Source organism: Chinchilla lanigera, unplaced genomic scaffold, assembly GCF_000276665.1.
Source record: "Chinchilla lanigera isolate Chin_1 unplaced genomic scaffold, ChiLan1.0 scaffold00011, whole genome shotgun sequence".
NCBI lineage: Eukaryota > Metazoa > Chordata > Mammalia > Rodentia > Chinchillidae > Chinchilla > Chinchilla lanigera.
Genome location: NW_004955412.1, coordinates 20,043,776 through 20,061,474, shown reverse-complemented (window position 1 = coordinate 20,061,474; position 17,699 = coordinate 20,043,776). Strand labels below are relative to the sequence as shown.

The following is a 17,699-nucleotide window of genomic DNA, read 5'->3' as shown; positions in this document are numbered from 1 at the left end:
TGATCTAGGGGGAAAGGCACCCTAGGGCTGCCCCCCACCCGGCCCCGAAATAAATCGCATTACAAGACGCGATTGCGTGCACGTACTGTTTCCAGAAAAAGCCACGAGCGGCGCGGGCACAGCCACAGTGAGACACAAACAGCCATCTCCACACATTCATACCCATGCCGGCACTTCCACCAACAAACGCCGCCCCGACACCCGCTGACACACCTGTGACAACCCTCTGACACAGTGACACACAGATACACGGACACACACGGTGCTTCCCCGACTTTGCCAGTAGAGGGAGCTGCTCGATTCCCGCAAAGGGTCGCTCGCCTCTCTCATGTCCTCCGCTCTCTCTACAGGGTTCCACCCAGAACTCGTGGCTGCCCAGACTCGGGCTCGGCATCCAGACCTGGAACCTCCGCTGGAGGAATGAGTCACAACCCCGCCCAGGGGAGCGCGCCTCAGGGCTGCTCCACAGGACATACCGAACACTCCTGAACTTTACAGTGGGACACATTCCCAATCCTTCGCAACCCAGCTACCACTCACCCCTATAGACATTGCTTCCTGGACCTACTACTAATGGGGCTTGTGCCAAAGGGATCGTGTGCCTTGACATCTACGTGTCTGACCCACCTAAATGGAGTGGACCCTTCTAACGAACACCCTCCGAGGGTGCCTTCTGCCTTGTGGCCCATTCTATCCGTTGGACCCTGGAGAGAGAAGAAATCAAGCCCTGTTTCCATGGGTCCTAGCACTATCCTTTCATGACAGAGTTCATCCTCTTTGGGCTTCTGTTTCCTTCCCTTTAACTCAAGATAAAACCTATTTCATAGAATTGTGATGATTCTAACCTCACAGGGGGCTTGGCCCAGAAGTTAGCAGGAACCGTACTTGGGGAAGTTTTGTTGACTGGATTAAAGCTCGCTCAAGACGACCTGCATGAAGTGCTTTGGAAACTGCGATGTGTCTGGCACACACAAGGGTTACAGTGCTACCATCTTTCTGTGATGTTACTGTCCCTCTTGCCCTGTGTCCAGTTCCTGGCCTCATCAACCCAAGTCAGCATTGACTGAAGTCCTACCAACACAGCCAGCTGTTGATCAGTCCTGGGAGAACACAGAGGACAGAGGCATGGGCTGGCCCTCAGAAATCTTTGGGGGTTCATCAGATGCACACACAGGAGAAACAAGACAAAACATGTAAGCACGTGTGGAGGTGGTTGTACATAGTGATAAATGCTCAGAAGACAGACAGACACCAGGCTGGGGAGCTGCCTGGAGACTGTCTGAGATGAGGGTACAGGAAACAAGCAGTCCTTCCTTTCTGATGTAGTCAGTGCTTGTCACTTGTAACACAGAAGGGATGGGGCTGGCCGAGATCAAATTGTAGCATTTTAGCCATGTAACCCGAGTATAGCTTAGGTAATGCAAGCCTCAGTTTCCTCACCTGTACAAGGAGACCGTAACAGCTTTTGTGGGTTTGTGGAAGACATTGAAATAACACACGAGATGCTTTTGAAAAACTACAATTATTTTTTACAATTTATTTTTCAATGCATCTGCTGCCTATAGAGCTGTGTGTGTGTGTGTGTGTGTGTGTGTGTGTGTAGCTTTTGAGGTTAGGAGAGAGTTCTTTTGAGGAGACAAAGGTTTCACTTCCATAAATATTTTTTAGCACTCCCTGGAGCTGCTGAGGATTCAGATGAAAAAAATTCTGTCTGTGTCCTGAAGGACCTCATGGTCTACTAGGAGGAGAAGATGAATAAGAGATGTTCAGTGCATAATGGATGTGGGTGGTTACAATGAAGGGGGGACCCAGCGCGGTGTGCGCGGGTGTGTGTGTGTGTGTGTGTGTGTGTGTGTGTATGTGTGTGAGACTCCCACTCCTTCCAATCCCTGCAGATAGGAGGGTAGGTTTGTCAGACTTCTCTAGCGTGTGATGCTGCTGGCGCATCTCCTCCCTAGTGCTCAGGAATGGGGAAGAGAGCAGGATAGAAGCTCCCCTCCCCGCCCCCGGGCCAACCTGCCTCCCACCGGCCGGTCGGGCGCCTTACCGAGTCAGACCACTGGGAGGCTGGGGGAGCCGGGTTGGGCGAGGAGTCGAGCGAGATGGGGGAGCTCTTATTTTGACAGGGGCCTCTCCGGGCTCTGGTATGAAGGCAGAAGGAGGCAGCCAGAGAGCCCCGATGCTTATTCAGGCTGGGGAGAAGAGCCGAGTGGAGGGGCGCGCGAGGCTCCGGCAGCGCAGGGGAGCCCGGGGAGGCGGCGGCGCGCGGCGGAGCCAGTGGCCGGACATGCCCCGGACCCGGGGCCGCTGCACCACCGCCGCCGCCCGGAGCCAGCCGGCCGGACGCCAGCACGCCTGGGTCCCCCGGCGCCGCGCCGCGCGGGGGCTGCGACCCGGACCCTCGGCGTCCGAGCGACAATAAGCGCCCAACAGCCCCCTCCCGCCCCGCGCCCGCCGTCCCCGCGGGCCTCGGGGAAAGTGAAAGGAGGAGGCGAAGGAAGGAAGGAAGGAAGGGAGGAGGAGCGGGAGCCCGAGCCGTGCGGTCCGGGGCCGAGACCCCAGCCCCGAGCCCCGGCCTCGCGGGGTGCGCGCGCTCTCCCGCCGCGGCCCGGCGCCCACGACCATGCTCCACTGTGGGGAGGCAGGAACCCAGGCGCCCAGCAATCCCCGGATACCCTCTCCCGGGCCGGGCTGGTGTTGAGATCAAGGCTTCCAGGATCAAAAGATCACCGCCCGCCCGCCCTCTCCGCACCTCCAGCTGAAGAGCAGGAGGACCCCAACCCACCCACCGACCCCGACCTGGTCATGGCGTCCAGCTCCGGCCTGGCGTGAGGACCCCCGACCCGCGCGAGGTGAGGGGTGGGCTGGGGGCGAGGGCGAAAGTCATGTCAGGCCAGCAGGAGCTCGAAAAGGGAGATCCAGTTTGAATTGGGGAGGGGAAACACGGTCTGATTGTCTCTTGCCCTCTGGCATGTACCCCAGGCTGTTTAAGGGGCGGGGGGTGCCCGCAGGGTCAGTGGAGGCTACGCCTAGGTTCTCAGTCTGGTTGGCAGCCACAGAGCACGGGCAGAAGGGTTTAGGGGCAGCCAGGGGACCCTGCCACCCCAGCGCAGAGAACAAGGCCGGCCTTGGGCCAGCTGGAGCAGCGAACCCTGCCCTGGGGGCTTCTGGGAGATGTAGTCCCCCTCCTAGGCTCACCCGAACAGTGGGTGCCAGTACCCCAGCACTCCTTCCTCGGCTGGTAGGATCTCCAGAAGGAGGTGGATAGGGACAGGGGAGAGCTGGGTTCACCCTCTGCCCGCAGGCGCTGCTTTTGAGCAGTAGGAGTGTGAGTGGAGGAGCCTCCCCCGCCAAGGATTCTGAGTGTTGTGGGCTTGGCTGGGGGTGGGGCAGCCACACAGTTCCTCGGAGGTGTCCCCGCAGGAGGGGAGGTGGTCCCTGTCTTGGTCCAGAGAAGCCCTTGTGGGAAGTATGTGAGGGAGAGAAGTGAGACTCAGGCCTCCCTCTGCCCCGGGTATGTACTACCCCGGGGCTGCTGGAATTTGGTTTCAGAAGAGATGGAAGTCTGTTCTTCCCTTCTCCCTGTTGGGGGCCAAGAAGGAGAATATCCCTAAAAGTCTGGGAGCCTGGAGGGTGTCTCTTGAGTAGTGAAATCAGTATCAGCTTCTGTCTGTCTGTCCGGCTTCCTTCCTTCCGGGTTTTTCTGACACCCCCTGCCTCCCCCCTCCTCCTGTCTGTCTGCTGCTTGGGGTGTGTGTCTGTGTCCCCTGGGGGAGGAGGGCTGTGCTGCAGGAGGAAAAGTGTTGTTCTGAAAGAGGTGAGCTGGGCCCTTCACTGAGCCCTGGGAAAGGAGCTCCACTGCTCCCTCGATCTTTTGCCCGCCCTTCCTTCCTCTCAGCTTTGGGTACTGCCTTACCTGGGAGAGCTGTCCGTACTATCTATAGCCAAGGTGCCTCTGAGCAGCTTTTCTGAAGGAGACCTGGTGGGGGTGGGGAGAGTGTCATTCTCCCCCTCTTCTTAGCCTCTCCAGGGAGCAGCTACTTCCTGGGCCAGGGGTTCCTCTACTGCTCCCTAGCACAGGGTTGGCTGCCTTCTGTGGGCCAGGACCATGATTTCATGGCCCCAGGGGATGAGCATGCTCAGGCCCTGTCTTCCTGGTGTCAGCTCTGGGCCTCTCCTGACAGAAGCCTCAGGACTAGGGGAAAGTGGAAGGTGAGGGGCAGGAAGGGAGGCCGGGATCTGGTACCAGGAAGAAAGCACCGCCCCCCACCCCCATCTGCCTTCTTGGCTTCAGAAGATCAGGCTGGGAAGGCCAGTGTCCTGTCTATCTCCCTCTAGGGGTTTCTCTGCTAACTGTGCTGCTCTTCACTGAGGTGAGCTGGGGTTCATGCCGGGAGGGGTGGGGGTAGAATATCATCTTGCATCCAGAGTGACTGTTGTATCCCAGGGTAGCAGGATCTCTGTAGCTGGAGATGGGTTCTGGAGGCTCAGAAAGAGTCTCTCCCAGAGTGGAGAGTCCAGGGAGGGCGCGGATTATTATGGGGTCCTAGAGAAGGATGGTCGAGCCGCAGAGACCTGGGGCTAGCCTTTCATTGGTAATGTGGGACCTGGTGAACTTGCTTGTTGAAGATGCATTGGGTACCCATGACTCCACTTTGGATTTCTGGTACACGGCTTAGGCAAGATCCTAGGCTGGGGGCGAACTTCTTTAACAAGGCAGGGCAGTCGCCTTCTGGGCAGAGGCCTAGCGGGTGGCAGTGTCGACTCAGCAAGGGCTGGAATGCCTGGCACCTGCTTTAGATTAAAGGAGATGCTGTGCAAAGGGGGGCTGCCTGTCTGTGCGGGGACCCATGGCTGGGATGGAGCTCCAGGGAGCCCAGGAGCATGGTGAGAGGAAGGCACTAGGGTTGTGAGTGGCAGCAGCTCTGGCAAGACTGGAGGGAACCGAGTCACCCAGACCTGCAGCCTCTCCTCCCGGAGCCTAAGAGGAGAGCTGGGGGCGCCTCCATACTGCCTCTGGCGCCAGCACCGCAGGCTGAAGTTCTGTCCCAGTGCCTTAGGGCAGCTCCAGGGAGCCAGGGTGTCTGTGTCCAGTTTTCCCAGGATCAAAAGAGGCCCGCAAGGGGGTGGGAGCCCTGTGGAGCTCCTGCTGCCCTGATGTAGCAATTGTTCTTTCTGGGCCTGTTTGGTGTCAGATAGTGAGGTACCTCAAGAGCCTGGGCACCCAAGGGTGACAGGGAAATGACATCCTTTGCTTCCTTGTAGCAGAGCCCAGGGCACTGTCCAGGTGTTGACCCAGGGGGGAGGGGACAGAGGGGGCATGGCACCGTGGGAAAGTGGGCAGCCGTGGGAGCGAAGCGGGTACAGGCTGGGTGCCGTGGGCAGGGAGCCTCTGCCAAGTCCGCTCTCTCCCTGGGGTGGGGCCGCTGTTCCAGGGACTGGCTCAACCTGTTGAGCACCTGGCTGCTAGCTTGGCATTTGTGCCCCTGCCTCCCAGCCCCAACAGCTGCCCACCAGAGCCACACTGGGTGGGGGGCTTTACTCCCAGGGCTCTGGGGAAGGGGGCTCAGATTGGCCTGAAGGATCGGGTGGGGGCTCCTGCCAGGGCTCAAGATCGCTTCTCTAGAGCCCTAAGTTTCCCAAGTCCCGTCCTTGAATTCCCAGAGCTACAGATGGACGGCTGGGTGACCAGGGCCAGGATCTGAGGGACTAGGCCACATCCCTGGAGCTCCGAGAGGCTGCGTATCACTTGGATGGGCAGCCCTGAAGGCAGCCTGGTGTCTCCTCTGCTGGGTGCCAGGGCCGGCCTCTAGAGCCCCACCTCTAGCCTGGCCTGACCTCCCCTCCCACCCCTCCCTGGGTTCGCTCTTGGCCATCCTTGGCGGGTGGGGGTGGGGAGTGAGGGCATTCCAGCCGCTGTGGGAGGGGTGATTTCCTGGGTGTAGGGGTACGTTGTGTGTATTGCCTCAGTTACCCCGAGGGTCCTCCTCCTCCTGGAGGGGAGACAAACACGGGATTCTGGGAGTTTGCTCACTCACTCCATCCGGAGTGTGGGGAGTCCGGGAAGACCCCAGACTCTGCAGGGTTTTGCTGTCTCCCACCCCTCTGATCCCTTAGTTTGGGGTTGTGCTAGTTGGCAGGGAAGCAGAGCCAGGGCGGTACTCTGAGGGGAGAAGGGGCTCACTACTGCCTGTAAGTGGGGAAGGGGCACAGGGAGGTTCGCCTTACTCAGAGCTGAGGGGAGGTGGCAGCCTTCTCCTGCCTCCTCACTTTCCCTGTCAGGGGCAAAAGCCAAAGCCTGTCCTTCCAGAAGCCCTGCCTACTTGGCCCTGGGCTGGCTGCCCCTCCTAAGCCTGGCACATCTTTCTGGGCCCCTTTCCCCACAGGCTGGGACTCCCTCTGTCAGTCCCTCTTCCTGCCATGGGCTGGTTGCTCTGGCCTGGCCTGTCCCTCCCCCACCCCCAACTGGGAATGGCCCTGAATCCAGCATTTCCAGCATTTCGAAACCAGGATTGTTTTGAAATCTCTGAGAGCTTCTCCACCCCCTCCAGCTCCCCTCCCCACTAGGAGAGGGACATTGTCCTCTCATCTGACTTCACACTGTGCACTTGGAGGCGGTGTGTTTGAGTTTGTGTTATAGCACATGGCCAGGTACTACACGTTTGCATGTGTGTGTGGGGGTGTCCCCGAGTGAGTGTACACTTCGGGTGGTGGTTTTGTGTGACTGGCTGATGTGGACATTCCCAGGCTCTCCTGGGCTGTCTCTCAATATGCAAGGATCTAGGGGTCTTAGGGGCCACTGCTTGGAGTTGGGAGTCCTTTGTGGAAGTACCTTGAGTGTGTGTCTGTCACAGCCACACGTGGTGGGGTATCTCTGCGGAGTGTGCGGGGGGTGTGTCTCTGATGTGTGCGTGTGCGTATGCGCGTGTACACGTGTGCGCTTTGTGTCTCTCCCCGCCTCCTTCTGCTCCCTGGGAACATATCTGGGGTGTGTAGTCACAGGTCTCCCGCGGCCTGGGACGAGGAGTCCTCTGCTCTTTGATAGAGAGGTTTCCTGGAGCAGGGCCGAGGCTTCTGGCAGCTCTGTGGTCCTTGGAGAGAGTGGCAGAGTGGGGACACTTTGGGATAAACTGTCCTGAGGGTGGGGGTGGGGTGGGCCCTCCCCTGCGCCTCTCACCGTGAATGCTCAGCGCTGTGAGGGGTCCTGCACCACCAGCCCACCTTCTAGTCCTGAGGATGGAGTGAGTGGTGGCTGTTAAGGGAAGTTCAGTGTTCTCGAGGAATGGGCTGGGGGAAAGGAAAGGCACTCCTCCATCCCTGGGGTCACTTGCCTCACTGGGGATAAGGAACAGCCAGTCATACCGCATCTGGGTGCTTGGTGACAAATTGAAGGTTCAGAAAAGTTGGCTTCTTTGGCTAGGGGTGAACAGCAGAACAGGACACACAACATTTTCTGTGCTAGGAGAAGACAGAGAAGGGCCTGGAGTTTATGCGTTTGGGGTGGGGCCAGCTGCCACTGTAGCCTTGATCCAGGGAAGTCCTTTGTGAGGTTTAATCTCACTCCTTCCCTACTGCAGTCAGATGGTATTCTGTGGGAGGATAGGTTCCAAGTGTTTTGTTTTTTGTTTCTTGGTCAAGGTGAGGGTAGTGACTGTGGACTTGAGTTGGTTTGGGATTCAGGCACTGGAAGCGCTGATACTGTGGCATGACTCAGTTTCCCTTCCTGGGATCTCAGACTATAATCGAATGCTTTCCTCTAGGAGTACATGTGGCAAGACCCGGAGAAAGAAGAGGGCTGGGTCAGGGGCTGTGGTCTGAGTGGAGAGCTGCAGACAGCAGCAGGAGGTGGACATGAGGATAGACTGTCCCTTTTACACCTCCCCACCGGCGGCCTCTGGTCTCGCCAGGCACAGTGGGAAGAAGGGAGGGCTGGAGGCACAGGTTGGTACAGCGCTCAGTGACCCAGCAGGGGGAGGGCCTTGGCAAGGAGTTTTCAGTTTGTTTCTCAATCTCGGTCTCTGAGACACGTACACACACGTCACTGCAGACACCTTCAGGAGATGAGCCCTGAAAAGTCACCAGGTGGTAGTAGGGCAGGGTGGTGCCAGATGGGACCCAGTGGAGCCAGCTGAATTCTGGTGGGTGCCCTGTACCACCCACCTCCTAGCTTTGGAAGCAGAGCTCAGTCAGCAGACCCCTCCCAAAAACCCTGTTCCGAGCTTGGGAGCAGCACAGGCTAGAGAGGGTTAAGTCTGGTTGGCAGGGACACCCCCCCCCAGTGCAGTGAGAGGGAGGGGTGGTTAGCAGCTTGCTCTAGTTGGCGCCTCTCCCAGAATTCTTCGGAAAAGAACTCCCCTTTGACCCCCAGTACAAACTGAGCCCAGCCACCAGCCTCCCTCCCGCCTGCTGTGGGAGCTTCACGCAGCCCCCTCTACTGAAATGCTGAAGTGGACTCCCATACGGGACCCTCCCACCCAGACCAGGTCCAGGGACTTTGTATTTCCTGGGAGAAGGCTGTAGCCAGGAGATCACACAAGGATATAGGACCCACAGCCATTCTTTTCCCAGATAGAATAACCTGGGGGTGACTGCTGCTGGAAGCTGGGGTCCTCTGCCTCCCATGTGCCTCCCCCCCTCCAGGTCCTCAGGCAAGGTCAGGTCGTGGGAGTTGCCCCTCCTTGCTCCCTGTGAGGCCAAGATCTCAGGGAACTCTGAGGGCTTCCAGTGCCTCCTTTCCTCTTCCAGGAGGGGGAGTGGCGTTGTGGGGCAGCTGGGTCAGGCCTGGCTCCCAGCCAGTCCACAGAAGTCCTGGTGGTGGTAGGGAGCTCAGACACTTCCTGGAGCTGCAGGCTGTGTGCGTGTGTACATGTTTATGGGAGGGGGTTCTGGGAGGAGAGGGGCGTAGATTGCTGGCCTGGGGCTTCTAGCTGTGACCCTTTCTCCACAGGGAGCCCCCATCCCAGACCACACCCTTGAGCCTGAGCCCAGCACACACTCTTCCAGAGGTGAGAGGTCCATGTGCTCCTGTGTGTCCTTCTCAGCCTCCCTGATCTCTGTCCGCAGTGGCCATGGCCAGATCATCCTGGCTTAGCCTCCTGCCTGGCTTTTGTCTTTTGGTCCCTCCTCCTGGCTTTCTGCCCCCACTTCTCCTTGCACTCCCTTCCCCTAGAGGAGGGAGGTCTCCTCTATCTCCTGGGGTGCAAATAGCCTTCAATTTAGAACCCGGGGAGGGAGTGGGGGCGGGGCTGGCGGAGAGAGGGTTAAAACCCTTTTCTAAACTGGACCTTTCCCTGTGTGGGAGCTGGGGACCTGGAGCTCAGTCGCTGGCCCGGGAGGGTGAACTAGATTTCTTGGTCGTACCATTAATGGGTTTGGCCTCTACTGGCTGAGTCAAAGCCAGAGTGGCTACCAGCCACGATAGTGTGGTTCTTGCTGCCCTGGCCCCATCGACGCTGCTCACACACACACTCACACGGACACACACAAACACACAGCCTCCCTCCCCTTCTTCCTTACTTAGCAACAACTCCCTGAATTCACAACAAACACTCCTGTGGGCTCCTGTCTGCCTAGGGAAAGCTGGAGGAAGCCAGGGGCAGGGAGGAGGTGGTGCTTCTCCTGGGCTGTCCCAGAGGCAGGGGCGTTTAGTCCCTTCATCGACTGTCCCCACCCTCCCCCTGGAGGTGACTACCCCCTCAGGGCCAGGGAGGAAGTGGACCTGCTTCCAACTCTGTAGTGAAAAAAGTGGGGAGCAGTGGACAGGTGTGGCTGAGCAGGTGGGTGGGGAGCAAGGATTGGACTCCACCCTTCGCCTGGCAAGTCCCACTTGACCTTTGACCCCCATCTGGGGGTGAGAGGGGCAGCCGGCTCCTCTCTAGCCTAGGGCATCTCTCAGCGGGGGTTCTGTGCTGTTGTCCTGGAAACTTGCCTTGTGACCTTGCTGACTGTTAGGGACCTGGATGGGTGAGGAGGTAAAGGATTGGGCTGGCGCGGTGGAGTGGGGGAGGCCTAAGAACTTTGCTCTCTGGAGCTCAGGCCAGGCAGGGCACCTGTGTAGAGGGGGTTGGGAGCGGTGCTGTCTCTTTGATCTCTTCCAGGCGGGAACTGTGGCCTTCAGTGCAGGACATGGTACCCATCAGGCACTGAGGGAGGCATGCGGGATGAGGGCCTGAGGCCCAGACATTCCTTCGTCACAGCAGGGCTGAGACCATGGTGCACCTATATTGTGCAAGGATTAAGATTCCAACTACTGCACTGTCAAATCTGGGCTCTTCTAACTATGGGCTGTGCATCTTGGGCAGGTTACTTAACTCCAGTGTTCCTTTTCTTACCTGTAAAATGGGAATAATAAAAGCACTTCCCAGGGGGCTGCCCATGGTGGCACATGTCTGAAGTCTCAACTACTCTGGAGGCTGAAGCAGGAGGATTGAGCCCAGGGTTTAAGGCCAGCCTTGGTAACACAAAGAGAGACAGAGAGAGAAAGGGGTGGGGGGTGGGGAGAGAGACCCTGGCTCAAAATAAATACATAAATAAAAGTGCTTTTTAGTAGAGTTGGTCTGAAGATTAAATTAGAAAATGCTCATGAAGGGTTTAAGTAAATGCTCAATAAGTGTTGGAGATCTTCCTCACTGTTATTAGTCAGCGCTCTTCCCAGGAATTCCAGCCCTCCCAAGGGCTTTAGCAGGGCAGTGATTGGTAGCAGGGGAGGCAGTGTGGGCACGGAAAAGAGGCAGCCTTTCTAGTGCTTTGGACTCCTGGATTCTAATACCTTTCCAGATCCCCCTTTTGCTGCCTGTTTTCCTGCTGCTAGCATCAGCTGACACTGGACTGCAAGTTTTCCAGATAGATAGCCGTGGGCCTGCGGAGCTGAGGGCGTATCTCCCTCCCTCTCTCCCCAGGCACCCCACCCCCACCCCTTCAGCTGTTCGCCCCTTCAGCTTCAGCACCCCTCTCACCCCCACCCCATTTCCGCTGTTTGATGGCCCCCTCTTCTTCTTCCTGGCCTAGGGCTCAGGGACCTTCCTTGAGAAGAAAAGTGGCAGTGCAGGGCTGTGGTGTGGGTGGCAGCTGTTAGGTGCCTCAGGTCTCAGGGTCCTCTGGATTCCCTGCCTGGGCAGTTCCCCGAGTGTGGAGGCGCAGTGCCTCGGCCTGTGCTGTATGGAGAAGCCTGGGTGGGCATGCCCAGCACGTTGGGCAGGGAGGGACCACCCTCGAGCTGCATGCAGAGCAGTCATGGCAGTATCTGAAGGCACCCCTGGCACCCTTCCTGGTGCTGCAGAGTCCAGCTTTGGGCTGGGGGACTGTGAGTGCCACTGGGAAGGGACTGGGGCAGCGGGAGGGCTGAGGAGTCCCAGAGTACACTTCAGGGATGGGGTGCGCCTGCAGTGAGGAGTCAGGCAGACAGGTGCTTGGGATCTTCTGGGGATTAAGATGTGGTAGAAGTGTCTGGGTACCAGGGCTCCTGAGTCTGAAGCCTGAGCCCAGTGAGCAGATGCCCTCTCTGGCCTAGTACAAGGTACTGTGGGTCAGTCTCTGGCTCTGCTCCCCACCTTTCTGGGACAGAGAGGACATTGTCTCTCATGGGCCTAGGGAGTGAGGATTCACCATCTGCCTGGCCCATACCTCACTGCTGGGCCGACCATACCTCCTGTGCCCAGCCTCTGGGGCCTGTTCCTTGGGCAGGCTGGGGCTATTTTTGGGATTGGGCTGGGGCTCTGGGGCTGGTTTCAGATGTTCCAGTATGAACAGGAGAAAATGGGAACAGATGGCTGGAGGGTTCTGATCAGCGGGTCCTGCTGGGAGCAGGTTATTTTTAGGGCCTTGTTAACCCTTTGGGGGCTTGCAGGGCCACCCCAAGAGATACAGTCCTATCTTGTCAAAAAGAGAACAGGGCTTCTCCCCGAACTTCCTACTCTCCAGAACTGCTGTCAGTTGTCCCTTTTTCTCTCCCAGACCCTCTGCTCCTTAAAGAGGTGCATGGCAAGGGAGTAGTGTGAGCCCCCTCCAGCCAGTCCCACAAAGTGGCTGCTGAAGGCTGGGTGGCGGGCGGGTGTCTGGTGGAGAGGATGCGCCCTGTGGACAGGGAGGTCTCCTTCACTTGCCTCCTGGGGTTTTGAGACACAGACCTGAAGCTAAGAGGTGAACAGACTCTCTGTTCATGCTGTGGGTTTGCGTGCGTCGGAGAGGCCAGGGAGGCCTGGGCTGAGCCCGCACTGGGAACCGGCCTCGTGGAGGGCAGGGGAGAGCCATGTCTTTGCATCTGCTGAAACCAGTATGACTTGGGCACTGTAAGGGCAAATATGTGGATGATGCCTACCTTACCAGACGTACCTTTACCACATGCCCATGTATCTGGGTTTTTTTTTTTGGGGTTTTTTTTTTTTTCCGGTACTGGGAACCGAACTCACTACCTTGCACTTGCCAGGCAGGCGCTTTGCCGCTGAGCTAAATCCCCAGCCCCATGCCCATGTATCTGGATGCCATGGCAAGGGATAAAGAAGGGGACATAAAGGCCGGAGATAGGGTTCTGAGAGCTAGTATATCTTAGGCATTGTTAGTTTCACCACAGTTATCTCACTGTAAAATTATCCTTTTTTTTTTTTTTGACGCAGGGTCTTGCTAGGTAGTCCAGGCTGGCCTTGAACTCACCATGTAGCACAAGCTGGCCTTGAACGTGCAGTGATCCTCCTGCCTCAGCCTCCCAAGTGCTGGGATTACAGGCATGCGCCACCATGACTAGCTAATTATCCTTGTTCTGCCAATGAAGAAACTGAGGCTGAGAGGGACCAAGGGGTGGACAAGATCCCATAGCTCAGAAGAGGCAGTGTGCTTGGCACCCTGTCCGTCTGTCTGAAAGCAGGTTCTTACTCCACTGCACCACAGTGTCTGCCAGGTCCCAAACCCAGTCTCTAGGAGGCTGCCCTGGGCACCAGAGCTCCTCAGGGAGCCCCTCCATTGGATGGGTGTGGAAAAGGCCTGAGGTAGGGGACCATGCCTGTCACTGCCCTCACAGTTCCCTAAGCCCTCCTTGTCTGAGGGTGCCAAGACTGACACCAGAAACCCCATTTGGCCTTCCTGTCTCCCCTGCAGGAGGATCACAGGCATACATCCTGTCTCATCACCCCCACCCTGTCCTGGCCCACATGCCCCTGCTTCCTGGAGGGCCATGGCAGTCTGGATGTCAATGTGGGCAGAGCGCCATGGCCCCTAGTTGCGGCTGGTGCCAAGAGTTTGGGCCAGGCAGACAAGGCTAGCGGGGTGGAAGGATGTGTCCGCCTCTGGCCGTACCTGGGAGAGCAAGCAGAGTGCGAAGGCAGGCAGGCAGGCACTGGGTGAGGTCCCGCCCCGTGGTGCACAGGCTGTGCCAGCAGCCTGCCCGCACTGCACTCCTCCCACAATGGTCCCATTGTTCCCAGCAGCCAGGCAGTTTGAAGGAGGTTCCTGGGCCACCCCTACCCCGCTAAACAGGGGCCAGATTAACCCCTTGGAGGACCAAGGCCAGGTGATGGCCCACAGGGCACTGCCCTCCTCATCTCTCCTTGCCTGTTCTGGGAAGCCAGGCTCGGAAAGTCATCTCCTACCCCCGTGTATGCAGCAACAGGAAGAAAGGGGTCTCCCACAGAATACAAGTGGCACCTCGACCCTCTCCCACCCCTACTCTGGTGCAGGTGCCAGAGGCAGGAAGTGCCAGTGGAGTGGCAGGCGGAGACCAGATATATTTGGGCTGGTGGGGCTAATTCCAGCCACCACCGCCTGCCCTACTGGCTCCTGAGCTCCTTTCCTTCCTGTGAAACCAGAGCTGGGTTGGGCCTAGCTCGGGATTTCGGTGGATTTAAAGAGGCAGCGCCATCCCTGCCAGCCAGGCCTCCTTCTCCCCCTCCCCAGGTAGTATCTGGGCCTCGGAGAGGGCTGGAGAGTCTCAAGCTCCTCCCTCCCTTGCCCCGGGCTAACCCCTGGCCCTGGCTTCTGTTGGGGTACCAGGCTTCTGGCACTCCTTTCTCCCAGAGCCTTGGGTGGGTGGGGTGGGCGGGGGTGGGCTGTGGTTTCCTGTGTTGGCTGTTTGTGCCTGGCCCAGAGTGCCCGCCGCCTGCCTGGGCTTCCTGCCCTGTCTTGTTTCCTTGTGCCCCCCACCTCCTCCTCAGCCCTCCCCAACGGGGGAGGGAGCAGCCAGGGATTGGGCAGCAATCTTTGGGGGCACCCCACTGCCAGAGCATGATTATTTCCCAAGGGCTTATCATGCTGGTAATGGCTGAAGGAACCAAGAGAAGTGAGGTGACCCCAGGTCTGTCCAGGCCATGCCACAACTGCCCACAGGCTCCAGCAGGGACAGTGGGCCAGAAATGACAGGCTCCCCCACCTCCACCCCACCTTGGCCCTTCAGAGATCCTATACTGTGAGGGTCTAGGACCCAGAATTTCTGTGTCCTGTAGGCTTGGCTTTGCCTGACCTTACCCTGAGGCGACAGGTGGGGTGGGGCTGGAAACTCCCAGGCAAAACCTCCCAAGCAAAAATGGTTGATTTGCATGGTCTCCTTTGGCAGGGGTGGGGGGAAGTGAGGAGAGCTGCTAGCTGCTAGGAACCCAGGCAGGGGAAGTCCCCGTATTGAGGGTCCCAAACAACACCTTTGTCCCTGAGCACATTTCCTGCTGGGCGATGAATCCTTGACCTCACTGGCTTCCAGTCAGCACCTCAGGAAGAGGAAGTGACTTGGTAGAGAAGAGCATCTAAGGATCAGGGTCCTGACACCCCGGAGAAAGGGGACTTGGGACCTTGTTTTCTCAGGGACTGTACCTCTCTGAGCCAGAGGCCAAGGATGTCATATCTGTTGTCTCCAGTAGGACCCTGTCCCTTACTGGGGACACAAGGATTTCTGGCTGCACTTTTTCCTCTCCTAGAGGTGCCAGGGGCCTGCTCACTCCACGTGGGCACATGGACCCTCCAAAGCACTTTTGCAATATTGGGGGTTAAACCCAGGTTTTTGCACTGAGCTACATCCCTAGCGCCGGCCCCGCCCCCCTTTTGAGATAGGATCTCCTTAAGTTGCCCAGGCTGGGTTTGAATTTTTGATTCTCCTGCTTTGGCCTTCCAGAGTGCTGGGATTATGGGCATGTACCACCACTCTTGACTTCCAAAGCATTTTTTCTTACAGCCTCTTTGGTTTATTTTTTATTTGTTTCTGTGGTGGGAAAGGGCCTCACTCAAGTGCAAGTACTCTGCCAATGATCTCTATCCCCAACCCTGGGGTGGTTTTGAGCAGTGCAATTAGACACATGGGCCAGTTGGTCAACCAAGCAGGGGCTCCCAACGTGGAAACAGGCGTGGGAATGTCTGCCCTACCTGTGGCAGCCGGTGTAGGGGGGGCAGACCTGGTGCATCATACTGGAGGTTATGGGTGCTGGAGCCTTCCTGTCTCTCTTCCAGCCTACGTCAAGCCCACCTGAACCTGTAGGCTGTTTCGGGCTTGGCTTCCCGCCTCTGTGTTACACAGCAGGGGGAAAATGATCTCAGGCTTTTTGCCTCAGCCACCTTGCCTCGGGGCACATTCTCTTGGGTATGGTCCTGGCCCTTCACTCAGGTGACTCGCACCTGCTCCCTGTTTGTGAGCACACATCAGCTCTCCCCACCCCGCCTCCTAAGAGCACCGTGTTTCCAGAGTCCCAGGCCCGTCCTTCCTCACAGGAGCTCCTGGCCTGGTGCGTGGAAGGCCTCTTTATCGCTGTTTAAAAACTACCCTGGCACACAGCAGCCCTCCTTCCTCCTGTGGCCAGACCGTGCAGGTGTCTCCCGGGACTGAGTGTAGAGGAGGAGGGGTCTTTGGGAGCTGGGGACTCCTGAGGGGCAGAGGGGGGAGGTGTGAGATGGGAAAGTCCTGACTCATCCATGCTTGACTCAGCTTGCCCTAGGCCCTGCGGCAGGGTGGGAGCAGGGGGTGGAGTTCTAGCTCGGAGAGGACTCTTAGGATTCTTCTGAGAAGCTTTGGCCTCACTGGGGGCACTAAGAGGACTAATTTTCTAACACCCTCTCTCCAAATTATTATAGGTCCTTTTTTCTTTTTTTTCCCCCCTGTACCAGGGTTTGAACCCAGGGCATTCATACTGAGCTACATCCTTAGCACCTTGCTTTTTTTATTTGTGGATTTGCAGGTACTCCTGCCTCAGCCTCCCAAGTGCTGGGGTTACAGGATATGAACCACCAGGCCTGGCTAGGTCCTCAACCTTTGAGGTTGTAAATAGAAGACAGGGCCTTTGCCCCGGCCTGCACCCTTCTCTTTGAATCAGCTGGAACACAGAAGCCCACCTATCTGGTGCAGGCTCCCAGGTGACACTGCAGTGCCTGAAGTGGGTGGCATTCCCACATCTGTCAGGTGACCTAAGGGTAGATCACGTCCTTTCTTCAGACCTCAGTTTCCTCATAGTGAAATAGGGGTAGTTTTGAGAATCAGCCAGGGTGTGAAGGTGACAGCCACAGGCCCACTTCTAAGCCTGGGTGTCCCTGCCTCCTTCCTTGCTATTTCCTGATTGTGATGCAGGAGGTGGGGGCGGCAAGCCAAGCCGGACTTTGGAACCTTCCTTGAGCAGCCTTCCTCCCCCAAGACTGAGCGGCAGTAGGAAAGGCCTCTGTGCTCGCGGGTTAGGTTAGGTTAGACTCCCACAGGGTGCCAGGTGGGGCTCCCTCACCCCGAGGTCCCAGTGTAGCCTCCGGGTGTGTCTGGCCCGGCTTGTCACCAGACGCGGCTCCTGGGCCCAGTACTCCTCCCTTCCCTCCACCTCTACCAGGATCGCTGCTGGGGGGTGGTGAGCATAGGGTGGTTGGGCGAGGCGTCTGTGTTTGTGTAAGTTTGTCGGCGCACCTACGGCCCTGTGTGGTTTCTTTGTGACTATCAGGCTCATCAACTTTCTATGGCTCCCTCGTGACCAGGCCTCAGTCTTCTCTCGTGCTCCAAGCGCCGGCCAACTCTCCCTCGGCCGGCAGGGGCCCCAGGGACTGCGCGCCCCTGGGTGGGCACCTCACCCTTCCGCGGGCTGCCTCTAGCTTCCTGGGCGCGCTGCGTGTCTTTTGTCTCCCTGTCCACGTGTGAGCTATGAGTGTGTGTGTCAGGGTGCGGGTACTTGTGGGTCTGTGCGCCCCGGCCCCGCGACACCCGGGGGCCGTCGAGCCTCTGCCCGGCGTGCCTGCCCTGCGCGCGGGCCCGGAAGCCACGCTGCACCCTGCCGGCCTCGCTCCTCGCTCGCTGCCTCGCGGGCTCTGTCGCTGCTCGCTCGCTCGCTCGCTCGCTCGCGCTGCCTCTCGCTCGGGCTCGGCCGAGGGGGGCGGGGTGGGGTGCAGGGCGGGGGGAGGGGAGGCTCCTGCATTCTTGCGGTCGGTGAGGAATCTGAGCCAGCGTTACTGGTCTCCAGAAGAGCCCAGCTGCAGCCCCGGGGCCCCGCCAGGCCTCTCGCTGCCCGCCCGGGCCTGCTGGGATGGGCACGGGCTAGGCCTCGAGCTGGGGGCGGGGCGGGCCAGGGCCCCCACCCCTGCCGCCTCGCGGCTGGAGCGCCCTGGGGCAGGGCGCTGAGCGGGGCGGGGCGAGAGGGATTCCCGAGCCCTGGGTGAGGGGCGTGTCGGGAGCCCAAGTCGCCCCAGGGCCCGAGAGGACCTCGCGGCCGCCCCACGCGGCACCTTGGCGGCCCAGCCTATTAGTGACCTCTGCGTCTGCAGCC

At 58.6% G+C, this 17,699-nt stretch overlaps 2 protein-coding genes across 8 annotated transcripts in view; one reads left to right on the top strand and one right to left on the bottom strand.

Annotated features, from left to right (window-relative positions):
- Nucleotides 1-1,568: 1,568 nt before the first annotated feature.
- LOC106147859 (fibril-forming collagen alpha chain-like) lies at nucleotides 1,569-17,351 on the bottom strand. The gene is made up of 4 exons (XM_013510976.1): nucleotides 17,109-17,351; nucleotides 3,199-3,307; nucleotides 2,048-2,799; nucleotides 1,569-1,738 (listed from the first exon to the last, which is right to left on the bottom strand). Exons 1-4 carry the CDS (start codon nucleotides 17,349-17,351, stop codon nucleotides 1,736-1,738), a joined length of 1,107 nt encoding a protein of 368 aa, XP_013366430.1. The 3' UTR covers nucleotides 1,569-1,735.
- The window catches only part of Bcl9l (B-cell CLL/lymphoma 9-like), a 29,070-nt gene continuing 13,788 nt past the window's right edge, over nucleotides 2,418-17,699 (top strand). For 2 of the 7 annotated variants that reach the window (XM_013511109.1, XM_005378277.2), the window contains exons 1-2: nucleotides 8,746-8,854; nucleotides 8,948-9,005. The gene's annotated coding sequence lies outside the window, so the exon portion shown is untranslated. Of the gene's footprint in view, nucleotides 2,853-4,352; nucleotides 4,374-8,745; nucleotides 8,855-8,947; nucleotides 9,006-17,699 lie in introns of those variants that run through there. The other 5 variants (XM_005378276.2, XM_005378280.2, XM_005378278.2 and 2 more) reach the window with 5 other exon arrangements.